The sequence below is a fragment of the Alligator sinensis genome, unplaced genomic scaffold, assembly GCF_000455745.1.
Source record: "Alligator sinensis unplaced genomic scaffold, ASM45574v1 scaffold1581_1, whole genome shotgun sequence".
NCBI classification, from domain to species: Eukaryota; Metazoa; Chordata; order Crocodylia; family Alligatoridae; genus Alligator; species Alligator sinensis.
In genome coordinates, this window is record NW_005842641.1 from 609,998 (window position 1) to 626,601 (window position 16,604).

General features: G+C 41.8%; 1 protein-coding gene across 5 annotated transcripts in view; it reads left to right on the forward strand.

The window, feature by feature from the left end:
• Positions 1 to 744: 744 nt before the first annotated feature.
• TTBK2 (tau tubulin kinase 2) overlaps positions 745 to 16,604 on the forward strand; it is a 171,699-nt gene continuing 155,839 nt past the window's right edge. The window contains exons 1-4 of one of the 5 annotated variants that reach the window (XM_025215333.1): positions 3,546 to 3,677; positions 10,263 to 10,333; positions 12,053 to 12,146; positions 13,307 to 13,454. In XM_025215333.1, the coding sequence (XP_025071118.1) occupies positions 12,057 to 12,146; positions 13,307 to 13,454 (238 nt within the window). In that variant the 5' untranslated portion in view covers positions 3,546 to 3,677; positions 10,263 to 10,333; positions 12,053 to 12,056. Of the gene's footprint in view, positions 880 to 3,517; positions 3,678 to 10,262; positions 10,334 to 12,052; positions 12,147 to 13,306; positions 13,455 to 14,570; positions 14,702 to 16,604 lie in introns of those variants that run through there. The other 4 variants (XM_025215335.1, XM_025215334.1, XM_025215336.1 and 1 more) reach the window with 4 other exon arrangements.

The window sequence follows — 16,604 nt, forward strand, 5'->3', positions numbered from 1 at the left end:
TGCTGACCTGGGTGAACGAAAATCTGCTGTCAGCTTGCTTTGTTCACACCCGAGGGAAAATGAAGGTTATGCCCATTAGGTTTATTAGGCATAAGGAGAGATTCTGCAGAAAAACAACAGTACACCCAAATCTGTTTTTATTCCATAGTAAAGGAATTTGGTTTCTCAGCAATAGATCTGTTTGCATCCCACTTGCAATTACATCTTCAATAGTAAGAGTTCATTCCATCACTCCTGTGGACGTTTTGTAGACCAGAAAGATTGTAGAAAGAAAATGGCAAGGCAGCCACACAGTCGTTTCTTTCTACCTCCTTCAGATGATACAGATGAGACGGTCATCATTTGAGGGAATTTTCAGTCAATAGGTGCTCTTGCTGTAGTATTACAGTGACTATTGTGAAATGATGCCTTTTACTGTCTGCACATACATATATATAGCTCCCAATCTGAGCCCATATGGTGAAAATCCTGGTGTCATGGATAAGAATAAGAAAATTTAGCTGCACCTTTCTGTAAAATTTCCTTTTTGGAGTGATGCATTCCAGATGTCCAACCTATCAAAGAATAGGTTGTTTAATTGAGAAGATAGCAGGTAAGTAATTGGCACTCACAATTTGTTGTTTATTCAATCCCTTGCACTTCAGGATGAATGTTCTGTTTAGTCTCAATGATTAATCTTTTCTCACTGATACAGAGCAGTTAAAGATTTCCTAAACCATGGAAATATCTTAGATGGAAGTTTCTCAGAAGTGGAGGAATACACCTCCTATTTTGAGTTGACAGAAAGTTTTTTTTTGATTTGCCTTCTAGGCTGCAGAGAGCAAAGATCCAGCATCATGTATCTGTAGACCTTATTTTTTCCAGAAAGGAAAATTTCAGGTAAAGCACATGTACATTTTCTTAATTTTTATCTTTATAGCCAATTAATAGCAGTATGGTAGACAAAATGTATCCTTATTTACCTCAATCCAAGATGAGGTTTTTTTTCCTTCATTCAACATGGTGCAGAGGGGTGGAGGTGGGGAAGAAGCTCCTGATCTTGGAATTGAGTACAAGGCTGGTAGCGGGGCAGGCATCTACTGCAGCTCCAGCCCTGGCCCTAGTCCCAGCCCCAACCTGGGCTCAGGGTCAGAGCCACAGCCACTGCCCCCTCACCTGCCTTGCGCAACCTCTGTTCCCACTCAAGTTCCCTGTCACTTCTTCTGCCTGCTTTCTCTCCCCCACACTGCTGCTTACTTTCAGTTGCAATTCTGGTTTTCTGGGCACAGACCAAATGGTGGCTCCAGCCTGCTTCTGACCAGTGCCAGCAGCTGCAGCCTTGGTTTCTGCTCCAGGTCTGACCCAGTCTCAGGGCCAGAACTGCAGCTGTTGCAGCCACTGCTGACTGGACAGTTGGGGGCTGGAGCCACCATGTACTCTGTGCCACGAGCTGGTGCAGGGCTGGAGCCATGACTAAGGGTAATTGGAAGGGAGGAGGGAGGCAGGGTAGTGGGGAAAGTGGCAAGGTGAGGGGAGGTGGCAGGGGAAGGGCAGGGACCAGACACCAGGGGGCAACAGGCACTACAAGTGGGCAAGTGCGAGGGACAGGTGTGGTGGCGGCAAGGGGCAGGAGTCAGGCCAGTTGACACTCCCACTGCCTGCCACCCCAACATGCACCCCTGCCACTGCTTTCTTTGTTGCAGTGGAGGGGAATGAATTAAGACCATCCTCCAATATGGCTCTAAATATGGAAAATTATAACAAGCTCCTAAACTTTCTGTGTATAGAATCAAATTATTGTCGGGGGAGGAGGCATTCATAAATTTGAAATCTTCTTGTATTTGAGTAAATATGAAATCACCTATGAGGATTTGACTAATGCAACATTCCAAACCTTTTTGCAAACTGGAAATTGTATTGTATATTCAAGTTTACATTCATAAATGAGCATTATTTTGATACTAGATTCAATATATTTAACTTTGTCTTCAAACTGTGAAACTGCTGCAGGCTCTTGTAATGATAACATAGCTGTAATACAGAAATTGCCGGAAGGGAAGCTGAGTTTTGGCAGCAGAATAGGAGACAGTTGGAGCTTTTTGCACCTGGGAAGCTGTAAATGGTGATAGGATTTTTGGCATGCATGAGCTTGAGGCAAGAAGGCGCAATATGGCATTGATTGTATTTAGGTTTTTTTATTTGGAAGATTTCCTTCACAACCAAGAGGGCTGGAGTTAGGTCAAGGTTTTAAAACACTTCTCTTCTCTTTTACCTGTGTCAATAATTGACTGGCCAAATTGTGCCCTGTGGTTTGTTTGTTTGTTTGTTTGTTTGTTTGTTTTGTTTTTTGTTTTTTTCCAAAGGAGGTTAGGGTTCACAGCTTCAGATGACTTAAACATTTTCAGATTAGGTAGAGATTCATGGGAGGTACATGCAGTTGGTGGCAAAAATAGCTTTACATAGATTCAGAGGTAGGTTAATAAATTGAAAGATGAACCTGATCCTCAGCTGATTGTCAGTGATCTGCATTCATGTTACATTGGGCCAGAATGCCCAAACTTGGCATGGTTGGACCTGTTTAGTAATGGAAGAATAAGATCTCCATTTAAACTGGTTGCTAATTGGATAGAATAGCTAAAGAGTACCTTCTCCTGGTGTCAGTGCCACCCTCGGAACCTAAGAAGCATTGTAGATTTTAAATCCTTTTTCAAATGAGCAATATAAACCTAGATCTTGCCTGTTTGTGATTAGTAGGTATTTTGTGGCTTCAGTTTATTTATAGCATTTTCATGTACTGTATAGATATTATATACAGGCGGCAAGACTTCTTTTGCTGTTGTCCGTGTAGTAAACCAGTGGAAGCCAACCTTTCGGGCAGACATGGCACAAATTAGCCCTGCATCCTACTTGGGTGCTACTCTGATCCTTTTCCCTTGCCTGATCCGTTGCTCTGTTTTTTGCTTCCTGGCATATTTGCTGCTATGCTGCCTGTCCCTCTGATTAACCATGTGCCATATAGAAAGGCTGCCCATGCCACTTGTGGCACACATGCCACAGGTTGGCCATTCCTTCATTGAACTGCTGTATTGCCCATACTTAAAATTTTTCATTCTTCTTTTTTTTCTAACTAATTGTGCAGATTAATACAATGCAACATTGTAATGCATACAAACTACAGTTTTATGTATGTATAATAATAAATAAGACTACTTACACATACTACACTGTAGAATTTAAAATGCCTGAAATAGCAACAGGGGTTTGGGTTGTAGCTGTGTTGGTCTAAGGACATAGGCAGACAAGGTTCCTTGGGTGAATTTGATATCTTTTATTAGACCAGCCCAAATGGTTAACTATTCTCCAACCATTTGGGTTGGTCTAATAAAAGATATCAAATTCACCCAAGGAACCTTGTCTGAAATAGCAACAGGCATTAGAGCTTTAAAATATTGACATCCCGAGGTTTTATTTGTGAGTTTAATTGTGCAGCTGTAACTACATTTAATGAACTCCTCTGTGCTGATCTCTGTTTCTTTAGCCTCAGGTTAAATGGAAGCCACCTCTGGGAACTGGTTGATCTGTACTGACGTAGACTCTGCATAGCAACTACATTGCATCAGGAGGTTGCAATGAGTGGAGGAGGGGAGCAGCCAGACATCCTCAGTGTGGGAACTTTAGTCAAAGAAAGATGGAAAGTGGTGAGTGTGTCTTGATTTTTCATCATTTTTTAAATGTAATTTGCTTGATTGTCAGCATTTGCATGCATCATCCCTTATTTCATTCTTCTTTTCTAGTACTTATGGTTGTAACATGTGGGCTGTCCCAGGCCGCCCGTCCTGAATGTTGACCCGTCCACTTGTCTAGGGCAGTATGCTCACCTGCCACACCTTTGATGTAACTTAAATTGTTCCTAGGTGGGAGGCTGCCCATTTAACTGCCCTGATGCCAGCGACTAATGCATGGCTCCAAACCTCCCGTTCTACCGTGTCCCATGCCTTGCAGATGGCATCCCTATCCACAAACTCCCCCAGCTCCTTAGCTGGGCCACACTCGGCCTAGACTTGGCCTCAGGCATCCTCAGACCTACCTGGGCCCCGGTGCCCACACTGGGGCTTCAGTCTTTCCACATCCCCATACTGAGGCTTCTGGGCCTAATGCCCCTTGGGCCTCAGGCTTCACTCAGTGGGCCTGGGCTCTTGTGTTTTTTCTGCTGGGGTGTGTTTCCCTAGCCTGTCCCCTCCACGGGAGGCAGTGGAGGCTGAGGCTTTCTGGTGCCCCATACTTGCCTCTCACTGGGGAGGCACAGGTGTGGCATTTCCTGGAGACTACCCTGTCCCTAGAAGCCCCATCACACCATCCGCCCCAACAGGGTAGTTTTAGGTCATTCCCCAGGACCAGGAACCTCCTCCATCCCCATAGATCCTACCCTGAATCTCCAAGCTGTTCTGGGAGCAGCAGATCTCCAGCTGGGTGATGTTATTTCGGCCCCCCTGCAGCAACTGCCAGCTCTGCTCTTATACTCAGACTCCCAGCCTCTCCACCAATCAGGCAGCCGCCTGTCTAACATGCTCCTGCCTGATTGAGCCTACTCCCACCTGCAGGCTGCTTACTTTCTACTCAGACCCCTTAAAGTGGCAGGCACAATCTGTGCTCTGCCACAGTGGTGCACTATCACAAACCCCTAATCTCTAATGGAAACTACTAACCTATGTGATGCTGTTTTAAAAAGGTCAGCCTTACATGAAATAAAGATAGGGTATTTTTATGTCAGTTTAAAAAAGGGGGGGAGGGGGGGTTGTTGTTTTTTTGTTTTTTTTTAACTCGGTTTCAAAAACCCTTGATGCCCGAAGGATGAGATTGTGGTCTGGATTGAGCAGATGTAATTCCTGAGTGAGCTCCAGTTAGGAATGTGGATTTAGAAGGATTTCCTGGGATCAATGAGCTGCCATGTTGTATAATCCCTTGTATGAAACTGATAAAACTTAATCTTAAAACTGTTTAGCTGTTTTGCCCCTACTCCTTCAGTTAGACATTCCAGACCCTCATTTGCTAGAAGCCTTCTGATTTTTTTTTTTTTTTGGCTTAAATTTTATTCATTACTAGTTTATAGCCATTTGTTCTTGTGCCAACATTGGCCTTTAGCTTAAATGTCTTTTTTACCTCTTGGGTGTTGACCTGCCTCCAAAGAGGTGTTTGTATAGCACAGGGGTGTCAAACTCTCCTGGACCCTTGAGCCAGAGGAATGCCAAGGGGCCAGTTTGCAAGCCAGATTGGGCCCAAGACTCCACCTCCCACATGCCAGTTACAGCACCTGTTCCGACTGCTCTGGGCTCCATGCTACACGTGGTGCTGCAGGCACTGTGTGTAGCACAGGTCCTGGTTTGGCTGGATTGGGTGCTGCATGTGGCACAAATCCCAGATCAGCCGGAGCGAGTGCTGTTTGGTAGTCTGGCCACAGTGGGTGCCACATGTAGTATGGGTCCTAGACTGGCTGGAGTGGGCACCATTTGTAACACGTGTCAGCTGCCCTCACCAGACTGCCATGTGACACCCATTCCAGAATCTGTGCTACATGCAACACATGTCCTGGACTGGCAGGGTGTGGGAAGCACTGCCTGTGGCATAGATCCCAGAGTGGCTGGAATGGGGGATGTCTGGTACATGTTCCAGACCCTGAACACATGCACCTGCCCAGCCTCATGGATCATCTCACTCCCAGGGCCAGCTCTGAGGGCTGGATGATGGGACTGCATGAACCAAATCCAGCCCACAGGCTATATCTTTGAGACTTCTAGTATAGTGCAATTTATATCCCCCATCAACTTTCATTTTACTAGGCTAAATAAACCACAACCTTTTTTTTAAATTTTCTCATAAGATAGGCTCACATTTTTCCTGATCATGCTAGCAGCCCTTGTCTGAGTTGGTTCTAGGTTGAATTAATATCTCTTGTGATCAGAAGTATCAACAGTGCTTTGTACATTGACCTTAATAGTTCCCCATCTTAACTAGAAATGTCTTTTCTGAGACATGCCAGGTTCACATTTTGTTTTTTCACAGCCTTAGCATAATGGTGGCTCATAATCATTTTATGATTGACTAACAGGTATGGGTCATTCTCCTCAGTCAATTCCAAATAGTGAGCTCACAGCTTATAGCAGAAATTATAGTGTTAGTTGTTTTAGTATAGTTGTAGACTTGGTTTTAGTCCTTATGTACATGACCTTGTACTTTTTACTACTGCATTTCATCCCATTTCTGTAACCTTAGTTCTCATGCTCATCTAGTTTATCCTATGTAACATCCTAATCACCTTTTCAACTTTGTCATCAGTAGGTTTCATTAACATACTGCTGGTTTTTGTAATGTGGTGGCTTATAGTTACAGGTTAATATGAATACTAGTCATCACATTTTGGGATTTTTTCATTTATTTCTTTCTCTTTTTTTGGTGGGGAGTTATCCTTGGTTCACTAATTTTTTTCTATTTGAAAAATTTGCCAGAACTTGTGCATCTATTATTCTGCTACATCAGAAAACCCATTTGTGTGAATGGGTAGAAAATTACCTTGGTATATCTGATACCTGATATATCTGGGAGTCATGTAAAGAATTGCAGTGGAAGTAGGGTTTTTTTTCCAGAATGTTTGCAACTAATGTCATTGTCTTTGTACAACGTGGAGTACTTATCTGTAATTGTTTGGAATTGCAGGAGATCACCAGATTTTGTTTTAGCTTTGATTTAATTTAAAACTTATTTTTAACCAATTAGAGCAGTAGAGAACATTATGAGGTATGCTTATATTTGAACAAATGACTGTAAAACTGATGTTGGTGGGTCCTATGATGCATCTCAGTGATATCGTATCTAATTGCTCGCCCATCCTCCAGAGTGCAAAGTGGATGTGAAGGTCAGGCTGCATTTATTCCTTTTCACACATGATCACCAGTAACATGGTGTAGCTTGAATTTACTTAAAAATCCTGTTCAGTTCATCAGGGACACTGCTCCAAGTTCACTCTGGAATAAAAATGATAGAAAATCTTAATTTGTATTCAAAATGTATCCTCTCTAGATACTTATGTGGTTCTTACCATTGTAGCATCTAAACCTTTTTCTCAGACAATAAAAAGTATCCTCTTCATCCATCCTGGTGCTGTAGCCCAGGGCAGTCCAACTTCCCTGTGGCTAGGGGGCCATACACAGTGCCATCAACATGCTATGGGGTTGAGCCTCTGGGATACTGCCCTCTGCTGTGTGGGTATGGTGGCTGTGGGGGCCTGCAAACTGCATGTGGACTGTGATTTGGACTGCCCTGATGTAGCCAAATATTATTCCAATTAGCAGATAGATGACAACTGAGACATAAGGAAGATTTGACTTACTCAGGGTCACATGGGAAGTCTGTAGCTGAGCTAAGAATTGAACTTGGATTTTCTTAGTCACAATGTGGTGTTTCATTTACTGGAACAGAGGTGTCAAACTCGTCCTGGTCTGGATCCAAACTGCTGGGCTTCTCAGTGGGCAGAGTGTGAGGGGGTTGTAGCAACCGTGGTGGCAGGAGTGGGGCAGGTAGCTTTAGATAAGGTAGCTGCTTGTTGTGATGGAGGTGGCACAACTGGTGGTGGGCCAAGTGGGGACAGGATGAGCAGGGCACAGCCCTCGCATACCCCACTGCTGTTAAGTACTATATCTCCTGGGACTTGAGGGATCTGGATTCTGTAGCAGGACCTGCCCACCACTAGCTGTGTCACCAAATTCTATGAAGCAGTATGACAGGCTTTATTTGGCCTGTAGCCAAATGTTTGACACCTCAGTACTAGAACATCCTTTCTGTCTATCTCTTCTACCTCTATCTCCAGCTTACACATATAATATGCACACTAGTCTATTAATTTAGAAGATGCCATTTTTTTGTTCATTCCCCCATATCAAAGACATTGTAACAGGGCACAGGGCCTTGAGATGTGTGTGCCTTCTACTCCTCCTGCTACGATCATTGTGCCTTTAAAACTGGTGATTGTCATCATGGGTCAGATGCTTGCACCTAGTTTCATGTTGCACAGAAAATTGCATATAAAACTTCCTGCCCTTAAGCAAGGCGGCAGATGGAAGAAGTCCAAGGTCAGGTTAGAGCTTGGGAGGAAGAGCTGCTTCACCTCTCAGACAGATGGTCTGAAAGGGAGAGATGCCTTTAGAGAACAGGAGCTGGCTGGGGAAAAGCTTAAATTGTGTGGACCTGGGAAGCCCTAGAGTAAAGATTTTAAGGATTGTGAATAACACTGGGAATGGCTACTAAAAGAGGAATGGGGTTTTTTGTCCCCTCCTGCCTGGAAGATGTAAGCCTCTGATGTTTTCTCTCCCCTCCTGCCTGGAAGATGTAAGCCTCTGAGAATTATTACCCTTTTTGGTTTTTGGTTTTCAGTTGATTTGCTTTCATTTGTGTCTTCTATGGTTGATAAGTTCCGATAGAAAGACCTTAAAAGGATCAGTGCTTGAAAGTTTACTTCCCTTTCCAGTTAGGTGATACTGCTCACCCACATTTGGTAATAGTTTAAAAATATTTTTCAGGGACACAGGTGTTCCTTCACAAAATTTGATGCCTGGGTGGTATGAGATTTGTTTCCATATACATATCCTTGTTGTCTTTACACTCTGTGACAAGTGTAAAGACCAGACTGTGAATTGAGCACATGGGTCTCCCATTTGATTGTGAACAGCTCCTCATGTAACTACTCTATATAGGTTTTGATGTTTCTGACAACTATTCTGTGAACGTATTGTCTTGTTAAACTCTTGTTAACTAATTATTAGTTAAAAATATGGTCTATCATTAGGCTAAGAATACCCATCTGTTCTTATGGCCTCGGGCCTACTTTGTAGAATGAGGTAAGAAACAAAAGGAAAGGATGGCAGTTGAGTAATATTGGAAAGAATTTGTAAAACCTGGAATTCTTCCTCAAGCAAATAACAATCCAGCTGATAATGTGGCATTGTGCCTAACCTATGAATATTGGTGGAATTGTCATTTCACCAGTGAATTCAGTTAACTTTATGCTAGTCAGTAAGGACCTGATCCCACTCATATTGGTTAATGGATAGACATGTTGACTGTGTTTGACTGTATTTACAGTAAGACACAGGTGTTATCTCTAGAATGTGTAGAAAAATGGACTTCAAATCAAACACTACAAATATAAAAAATTAACAACTAAGTTAACTTGTAAACATGGCGAACATTACTGTGCAGTTTAAAAGTAAAGTACCAAGTGTTGCCTATTTGTTTTGTGATTTGCATGTAACTGTAATGTCTTGTCTGTGCCCTCAGTATTGGGTTAACAGAGATTGTAACCTGCAGTTTATTTGATTCTGATTTCTCCCATGCTGTATTGTGCCCTGTGCAAACATAAAGAAAAGTAAGATCTCTGTCTCAAAGAGCATATATCCTGAACGAGACAAATTAACGCAGACAAGGAAGAGAAGTATGCCATACAAATAAAATGGCCCAGGTGAAGATTGATTCTGACAAGTTAATAAACTTTAACAAAAATTAAATATTTTGAGTTTCCTTTAGGCATGGCAGAAGTGTACAGTCCACAGGGACTCTAACCTTTTTGGATCAGCTTTAAGGAGGTCATTCAAAGCATAAGGAGTGATGTGGAAGAAAACCATGGCAAGGATTGTTGGAAAAATGGACATGTATTGAATCTAAGATGATGTTAGAAGGTGAAAGAGTTCAAAAAGAGACATGAAAGTTTGGGGCAAAGGGGAGTATTTAGGACTTTGCAGTCAAAAAATGGGGGGCTAAAGGAAGAGTTCCAAAGGGTGATGTGCTTAGAATAGTGAATAATGTTAGTGGCTGTATTCTGAATCGATTTAGAGGCAGTTGATCTGCATGTGGGGAGTTGGGGATAAGGAAGTTGTGAGATACAATAATGGCAGTTTTCACCAAGGGGTTTTGGCTATAGGGACAGAGAAAAGACTAGATCTTAGAATACATAAAATAAGGCTGAGTTAACATTGCTTTGAGAAACTTGGCTCTGTTTTAATCGACTTTTATGGCATTAAATTCTTTCTTATATTAAATGTGTGCTCTGGTGTGCTGTGAATTGCAAACACAAAACTTTGCTGCTTATTGCTCAGCTATTGATTACCCTTGTGTACTGTATCTCAATGTAGAATGTGATCTGTAGATTTACTTGGTGTATTTTTCATTTGCAATAAGGAAATATCATGATCTAGTTACTATTCCAGCCTGCAAAATTTTTCGACTTCTTTCCCCAGGACAAGCCTGTGGTTTGCTTCCCAGTGGTTAGAAATCTCCCCACTTGCCATCCAGGACCTACAGGTTGAATGTAAATAAGTATATTTGGATGTGACTAAATTTGCATGCTGAAATGTTTACATTTGTGTGTCATCATAGCAGACAACCATGTGAGACTTTCTGTATTGCAGAGCTTGTCCTCACTGTAAAGTTAACTTGGGTTCTTATTTGGATTTTCAGTAGTCCTCTTGAAATAGCCCTGTCCATCTACGTCTTTGTATGTGTATATCTCTTCCAACCCTGTTCCCCTTCCCTGCCCTTATTTGAGTTCAATGGTCCTTTATACCTGGGCTTAAATGGCTTATCGGAGGTGTCATCTAGAAGTCCAAGCACTACTTGACAGTTGAACTGCTTACATAATCATTCTGTAGCGTGGATGCAGGCTAAACAAGCTGTAGAAGAGTAGGAGGGGAAGGTAGAATCTATCAGTTGTTAAACTCCTAGGTGTGTGTTAGAAATGTGTGTTTATCTGAATAGGAGATGCTTGGAAGTTGTGGCATAATTAAATGTTGCATGTTGTAAGATTGCAAGGCACAAAATGCAAGGCTGCTTTGCAGTGCCCACAACATTTAAAAGAAGTAGAGCAAGATGGAAGTGGGTTAAAGAGTCTGAAACAGGCCATCTGTTTGCTCATCGGTGGCACCACCTTTTTCTATATTTGACTTACATATCAGTGTTTGACTTCCATATCCACTCTAATTTTCTACAGCTTCTATTGGCAATCTTCCTGTTTATAACTAAGGGATGCTTTTAGGTGGGGAACTAGTTCAGGTTCTGGTAGAAAAGGGATAACATATGACCTAAAGCCTATTTCCATTAACTATTATTTACTCCACCACAGTGCACTTATAGATGCTGATGAGGCTGGCTGCGGTACAAGTGTGCTTCAGTGCAGGGGCTGCCTGCCGGCTAGCCCCATACTGTAGTGCCCTCAGGCCCCAGCTAGCCTCTCTGCAGCATGCTGAGATGGATCAAAACAGCCCTGGGCTGTTAGGCTGACCCCTACTCTCCTCTCCACCCCAGGCACTCTGCCAGCTGGGGCTGCTCTGCCCTGGCTCAGTGTGCTGCTGTCCCAGGTACATGTTCAAACACAGTGCCCAGGAGCAATGAACTCTGGTGAGAACTACACCGGGGTTTATTCAGCCACATTCATTGCACATGTAGACATGCCCAGTATCATTGTAAGTATTTTCTTTTATTTCACACCTTCAACAGACTTTTTTTTCCTAATTGTTAAGAGGTTATTGAAGTCAAATGGGTGTTAAAAATAGTTATAAACATTTTGATAAAAAAATCCCTTGATTTATCAGTTGTTTTGGTTTAACTATAAAAATGTGTCTGAATTTAGGTTTGGTGGTTTTTTTCCCTAAGGGGAAAAAATCCTTTGAAAATCATATTTTAAGCAGCTGCTAATTCAGCAAAATTCTCCTTAATTACAAAAGTGAACCTCTTCTGTCCAGTAACCTAAGGACAGTTTGTGAGGTTAGGCAAACTGGTTAGTACCCAAGTGACTTTTTATACATTTAACTGACTGCTATGCTCTTAGCAAGGAAGAATTTTAACTATTTGATAAAGACTTTATTTGACTTGCTAAATGTCCCATCTGTATACTTTTCGTGTTTTTTTATTTTTTTGTAGTGGAAGAAACAGTTGGTTTGGACAGCAAAAAAAATGACTTAACAAACCTGTCTGAAAGGTGCTATGAAATGCTGTATTTGACATTTTATGCATTTCTTTCTTTTGGCTCTAGACAGATGGAGAGGGCTACAAGATGTAGCCTGGAAAAGAGAAGTGAAATTATGAACACAACCTATTTCATGCTTTTCCAGCTTCCTTTCTTCATGGTAGGAATTTACCAAGATTAATCATCTGATGGAGATTAATCTATTGTGTATAGGAGGTATTGTTAGAGAGGCTAATATGCTGGCTTAATGCCTAGCTGGATGATCACCAGATCATCAGAGTGCTTAGACTGCTTTCAGAATTGGGTAGTTGCATGACTTAAGCAAATGACATTTAGAAAATCATGGCAGAGTAAAAGTAGTAAAAATGCCATGGGTATATTTCTTAGTGTGACCTTCCCAGCACTGCAATTGGAGAGGTGAGAGAGAGAAATTGTTGTATCAGCAAAATCAGTTAGTGAAACAAACTTAGGCCACATACAGTTATGTTTCTACTGACAGAATCCCTGCTCTCCCAGTAGAAACCATGAGTATACAAGTGTTTGCTCAATTTCTCTGAAGGAGTATCTGCACTCTTCCCCCCTCCTCCACCCCTCACAAGACTAGGGTGGAGGGGAACAGCCACTGTTCCCCAGACCAAGGCACAGAGAGTGTAAGGGGGGGCGGGGGGCAGGCAAATGCAAGCTGTACGCCTGTATGCTCCCTCTCCTGGAAAAATTTCTATTGAGAAATTTCCACTTATAGAAATGAAGGCCTGTTCATGGCCCTATATTCTGATAATGTTTACTTTTTCCTCGTAATGATGAGGTTTTTTTAGTATCATTGCATGTTTTTGTTAAATATCATGTGTTGCTAGGAATGGCATTAGTGGAGGTGAGTACTGTGAGCAGTAGTTAAAATACATATTTAAAGGTGATCTTTTCTAAAGTTCTGCGATTTTATTTTATTTTTTTGGAGGGTGGGGGGGTGAGGAGGGTTAGCTATGAAGTTAATGTAGCTGCATGCAACAGGGGATGCTGTGATGTTGCTGTGCAGTTACACCAGGGACTTTAAGTGCTTAATATATGTAGTGTGTCTGTTCTTAAAAGAAAAAGTCATGTTAAAAATTACACTATCCTTCAGTATTTGGAGTATATTTTTAATGGTTAACCATAAACAGCTAAGACAGTTTTTAAGCATTGACTGGCCTTGTGCATCTGAAAAGAAAAATCATGTTTATTTAAGCATTAACACGATAGTTTCATACTGAACATGCATGGGAATATTAATACCTTTATTTCCTTTGTCTTTTTTTATATCCTGTCTTATATTTCTCATTGCAGTTGAGGAAGATAGGAGGTGGGGGGTTTGGAGAAATTTACGATGCTCTGGACTTGCTCACCCGAGAAAATGTTGCGCTGAAGGTGGAGTCAGCACAACAACCAAAGCAAGTTCTGAAAATGGAAGTGGCTGTATTAAAGAAACTGCAAGGTAAGGCTGTCTTTAACATACCAAAAGGCTTGTGTATAGTGTATTGCTAAGTTTTGCAACTGCATTCCTGATCACTAAGGATCATATTCTGCCATCCTTTCATTGAGTAGCTTCTTTATTATTAGTGACAAAGGTGGAATTGGCTCTTTGTGTATGTTGTCAGTATTATGATCAGAAGCCCGTAGATCTAGGCATCCCGGGCAAGAAAATCATTCACTTCTACTGTGTGATCTGCTGTAAATAGGATAAGAGAAAAAATCAACAAAAAGACTTTGGAGATCTGAAGTATACTTGAGCTGCAGGTTTAGCTTTGTTCTGGATACTGTCTTTCTTTATTGTTAGAGTTTCTTCTCTTGGTTTTTCTACTCTTACCTTTCTTTTCACATCTCCAGTTAAGGTAATGTGCTTTACAAGCTATTCTTGAGTGAGGGCCTCCAGATAAAATCCAAGGCAGGAATTATATATTTCTTCTTAGTGGGAAGGTTTCAGAGGATCCTAATATAAAATGGATACTGACTTAAAGAATATGGCTATGCTTTAACTCAGAGGTGTCAAACATGGTCTGCAGGCTGGATCCAGCCCATGAGATCTGGCCCACAGGGCTCCTGGAGGGGAATTTGGGGGCAGGGTGAGCAGTAGCAGTGTTAATGTCTGTGTCTTCTTTAGCTGAGGGGGGTTTGGGATTTAGTGCTGCTGTTGCCCTCTCTGCCATCAGAGGTGAGTCCAGATCCAGCTTGCTTTGTTGGATCTAGCCTGGAGAGACCAAACAAGTTTGGCACCCCTGCTTTTCACTAATAGGGAACAAAAGAGTTGACTTGTAGAATTCTGAAGCACTTAAAAATGCAACTAGGTAAACTTTCAGAACCGTGTAATTTTAATTGGCTAATCATCTTGGTGTGCTCATTAATTTAGATTATCTTCTTAGTTTGATATTCTATAGCTTTTAAAGCCAAGAGCCAGAGGTATAACAGGGCAAGAAGTCCTCTCGCCCTTCTTGTCCTGTCCCTGATATGCATACATTCTAGCTTTGCAGCATGCAGGAGCAGCACCCATACGAGAAGGCAAAAAAATGCTGATCTCAGTGGCAGAAATTGGGGTCTGTTCTTCCCCCAACAGCAGTGAACTGTGCTACTTCTCTACAAAACTATGATTCCCTGAACTGCTTGTGCTTGGTGATGCACCCTGCTTGCTAATGCTGCAGATGGAATGGGGGACAGGAAGATGAAGAGCTTTCCTGAATCATTCAGGTACTCCTCCCCTTAGGTATTGCCTGGGAAATGTACCCTGCTTGCCCATCTCAGGTTGCAGTCCTGGCAACAACAGTTTGCTAGCACAGAGGAAAGTATAATGGCTTCTTTTTACTGTTGTTTTTATTGGTGGAGTTTTCTTAAAATTAAAGCATTGTTTTCTTTAATCTGAAATTGTAAAAGATGGCTAACTGGAAGATACTGAATAGTATATACATCTTTGCAGTGGACGTTATCTCCGTTGCAATTTGTTTGAGTATTCTTAGTTATCACAAAACAAAATATGCAAGACCTAGGGCATTGCCTAATTTGTTTATAAGATAACATTACAGAAACAATAAACAAAGATTGAATAGATTTTGTAGATGCATACAGATTTAATAGAGTCAATATGCCTTATATGATGATAAAGGTATTTTAATAGATCATTTAATTTGAATTGTTCTGAAAATATAGGGGGAGAAATTCTTCATAGCGTTTTAAAGAATTTTTCAAAACATGTCTGTTGCCTTTTATAGGGCAGTAAGTGCAGGGGTGGATACATCCCCAGATTACCTGTCTTCCAATTCTAGGGTTTCTCTTCTAGATTTTTAGTAGTAGCAATATTGCTAACCCTACCTTCCTGAACAACGAGTCAGTTCCCTTTAGCCTTCCAACTACAAGGTTTCAAATAATGGCTTCAAAATAATAAGGTTTAAAACCATAATCAATTTTGCATGATTTTATTTTACATTTTTTGTGAGCCTTCAGGGTTCATTGGGAACTTTTCAGGTCCCATGCTGTCCCACACCTCCGTGCTGGAACCTGCGCCAACCCGTACTTTGTGTGGCAGCACGCACAGGTCCTGGTGTGGAGTTGCGGGGCACCAGGGATTCCCCAGGTTCTGTGCCTCTGTACTAGGACACACTCTGACCCATGCATGCTTTCATGCAAGGCACATGCCCCAGGACCTGGCAGAGAAGCCCAGAGCAGTGAGGAACATGGGGAGCATATCAGCTGTTGTCTCACACTGGGCCCTTGTCCAGTAATAAAGCATATCAGCTGTGATGGGAGACATCCTGCCACAGCTTAATCTAGTTTGTTTGGCAACATCTGTCTTATCCATTTGGGCATGTATGTATCTGACATCAACTTCCATCTGATAGTTTTCGGCTATGGGACTTGTGAGAATATTACTTTTTAAGGTAGAATTTCATTTAGCACAAACCTCTTGCTTGTTCTGTAGAGTATAAGACTTCAGATTGGAGGTGGTCAGAAAACGTTTTCATTTTTCCCATGGAAAACGTTGACAATCCCCCCCCCCAAAAAAAAAACCCACCAAAAAACAAAAAACCAAACAAACCCACCAAACAAACAAACAAAAAGCAAAACATCGTTTGTGTTTGTGGAAAACTTCGTTTTTATAAAATGTGAAAACCAAGTATTTGGGCTAAAAACAGAAATATTTCAATTCAGAAATAGTGACACAGGGCCTTTATAGGAATTGATGTTTGGAAATGTCATGGTTCTATTCTCCTCAGTAGAATGGGACCATGTCTTGTTTGGTCTGTATTTCCTAGATCCGTGTCCCCTCCTCAAGACAGGAGAAGCCGTCCAGTGTGGGAACCTGGGCCATACAGAAGACATAGACATGAAGCGGCTGAAGCGCATCTCCCTTGAGATGCTGCAGCCATTTACTGAAATCAAAATATTTCAGTTTTTGGGCACATGCTTTTTTCAGCAAAATCAAACTCAAAATCAAAGGAAAACACGTGCTTGGGTAAGAAGCTTTGCTTAGTTGAAGAAGACCTGGGAAACTACAGGCCAATCAGTTTGACCTCAATCCCTAGGAAGATTTTGGAAAAAATTATCAGAGAAACCATTATTGACAGGCTAACAGAAGACCACATTCTGAGGGTTAGTT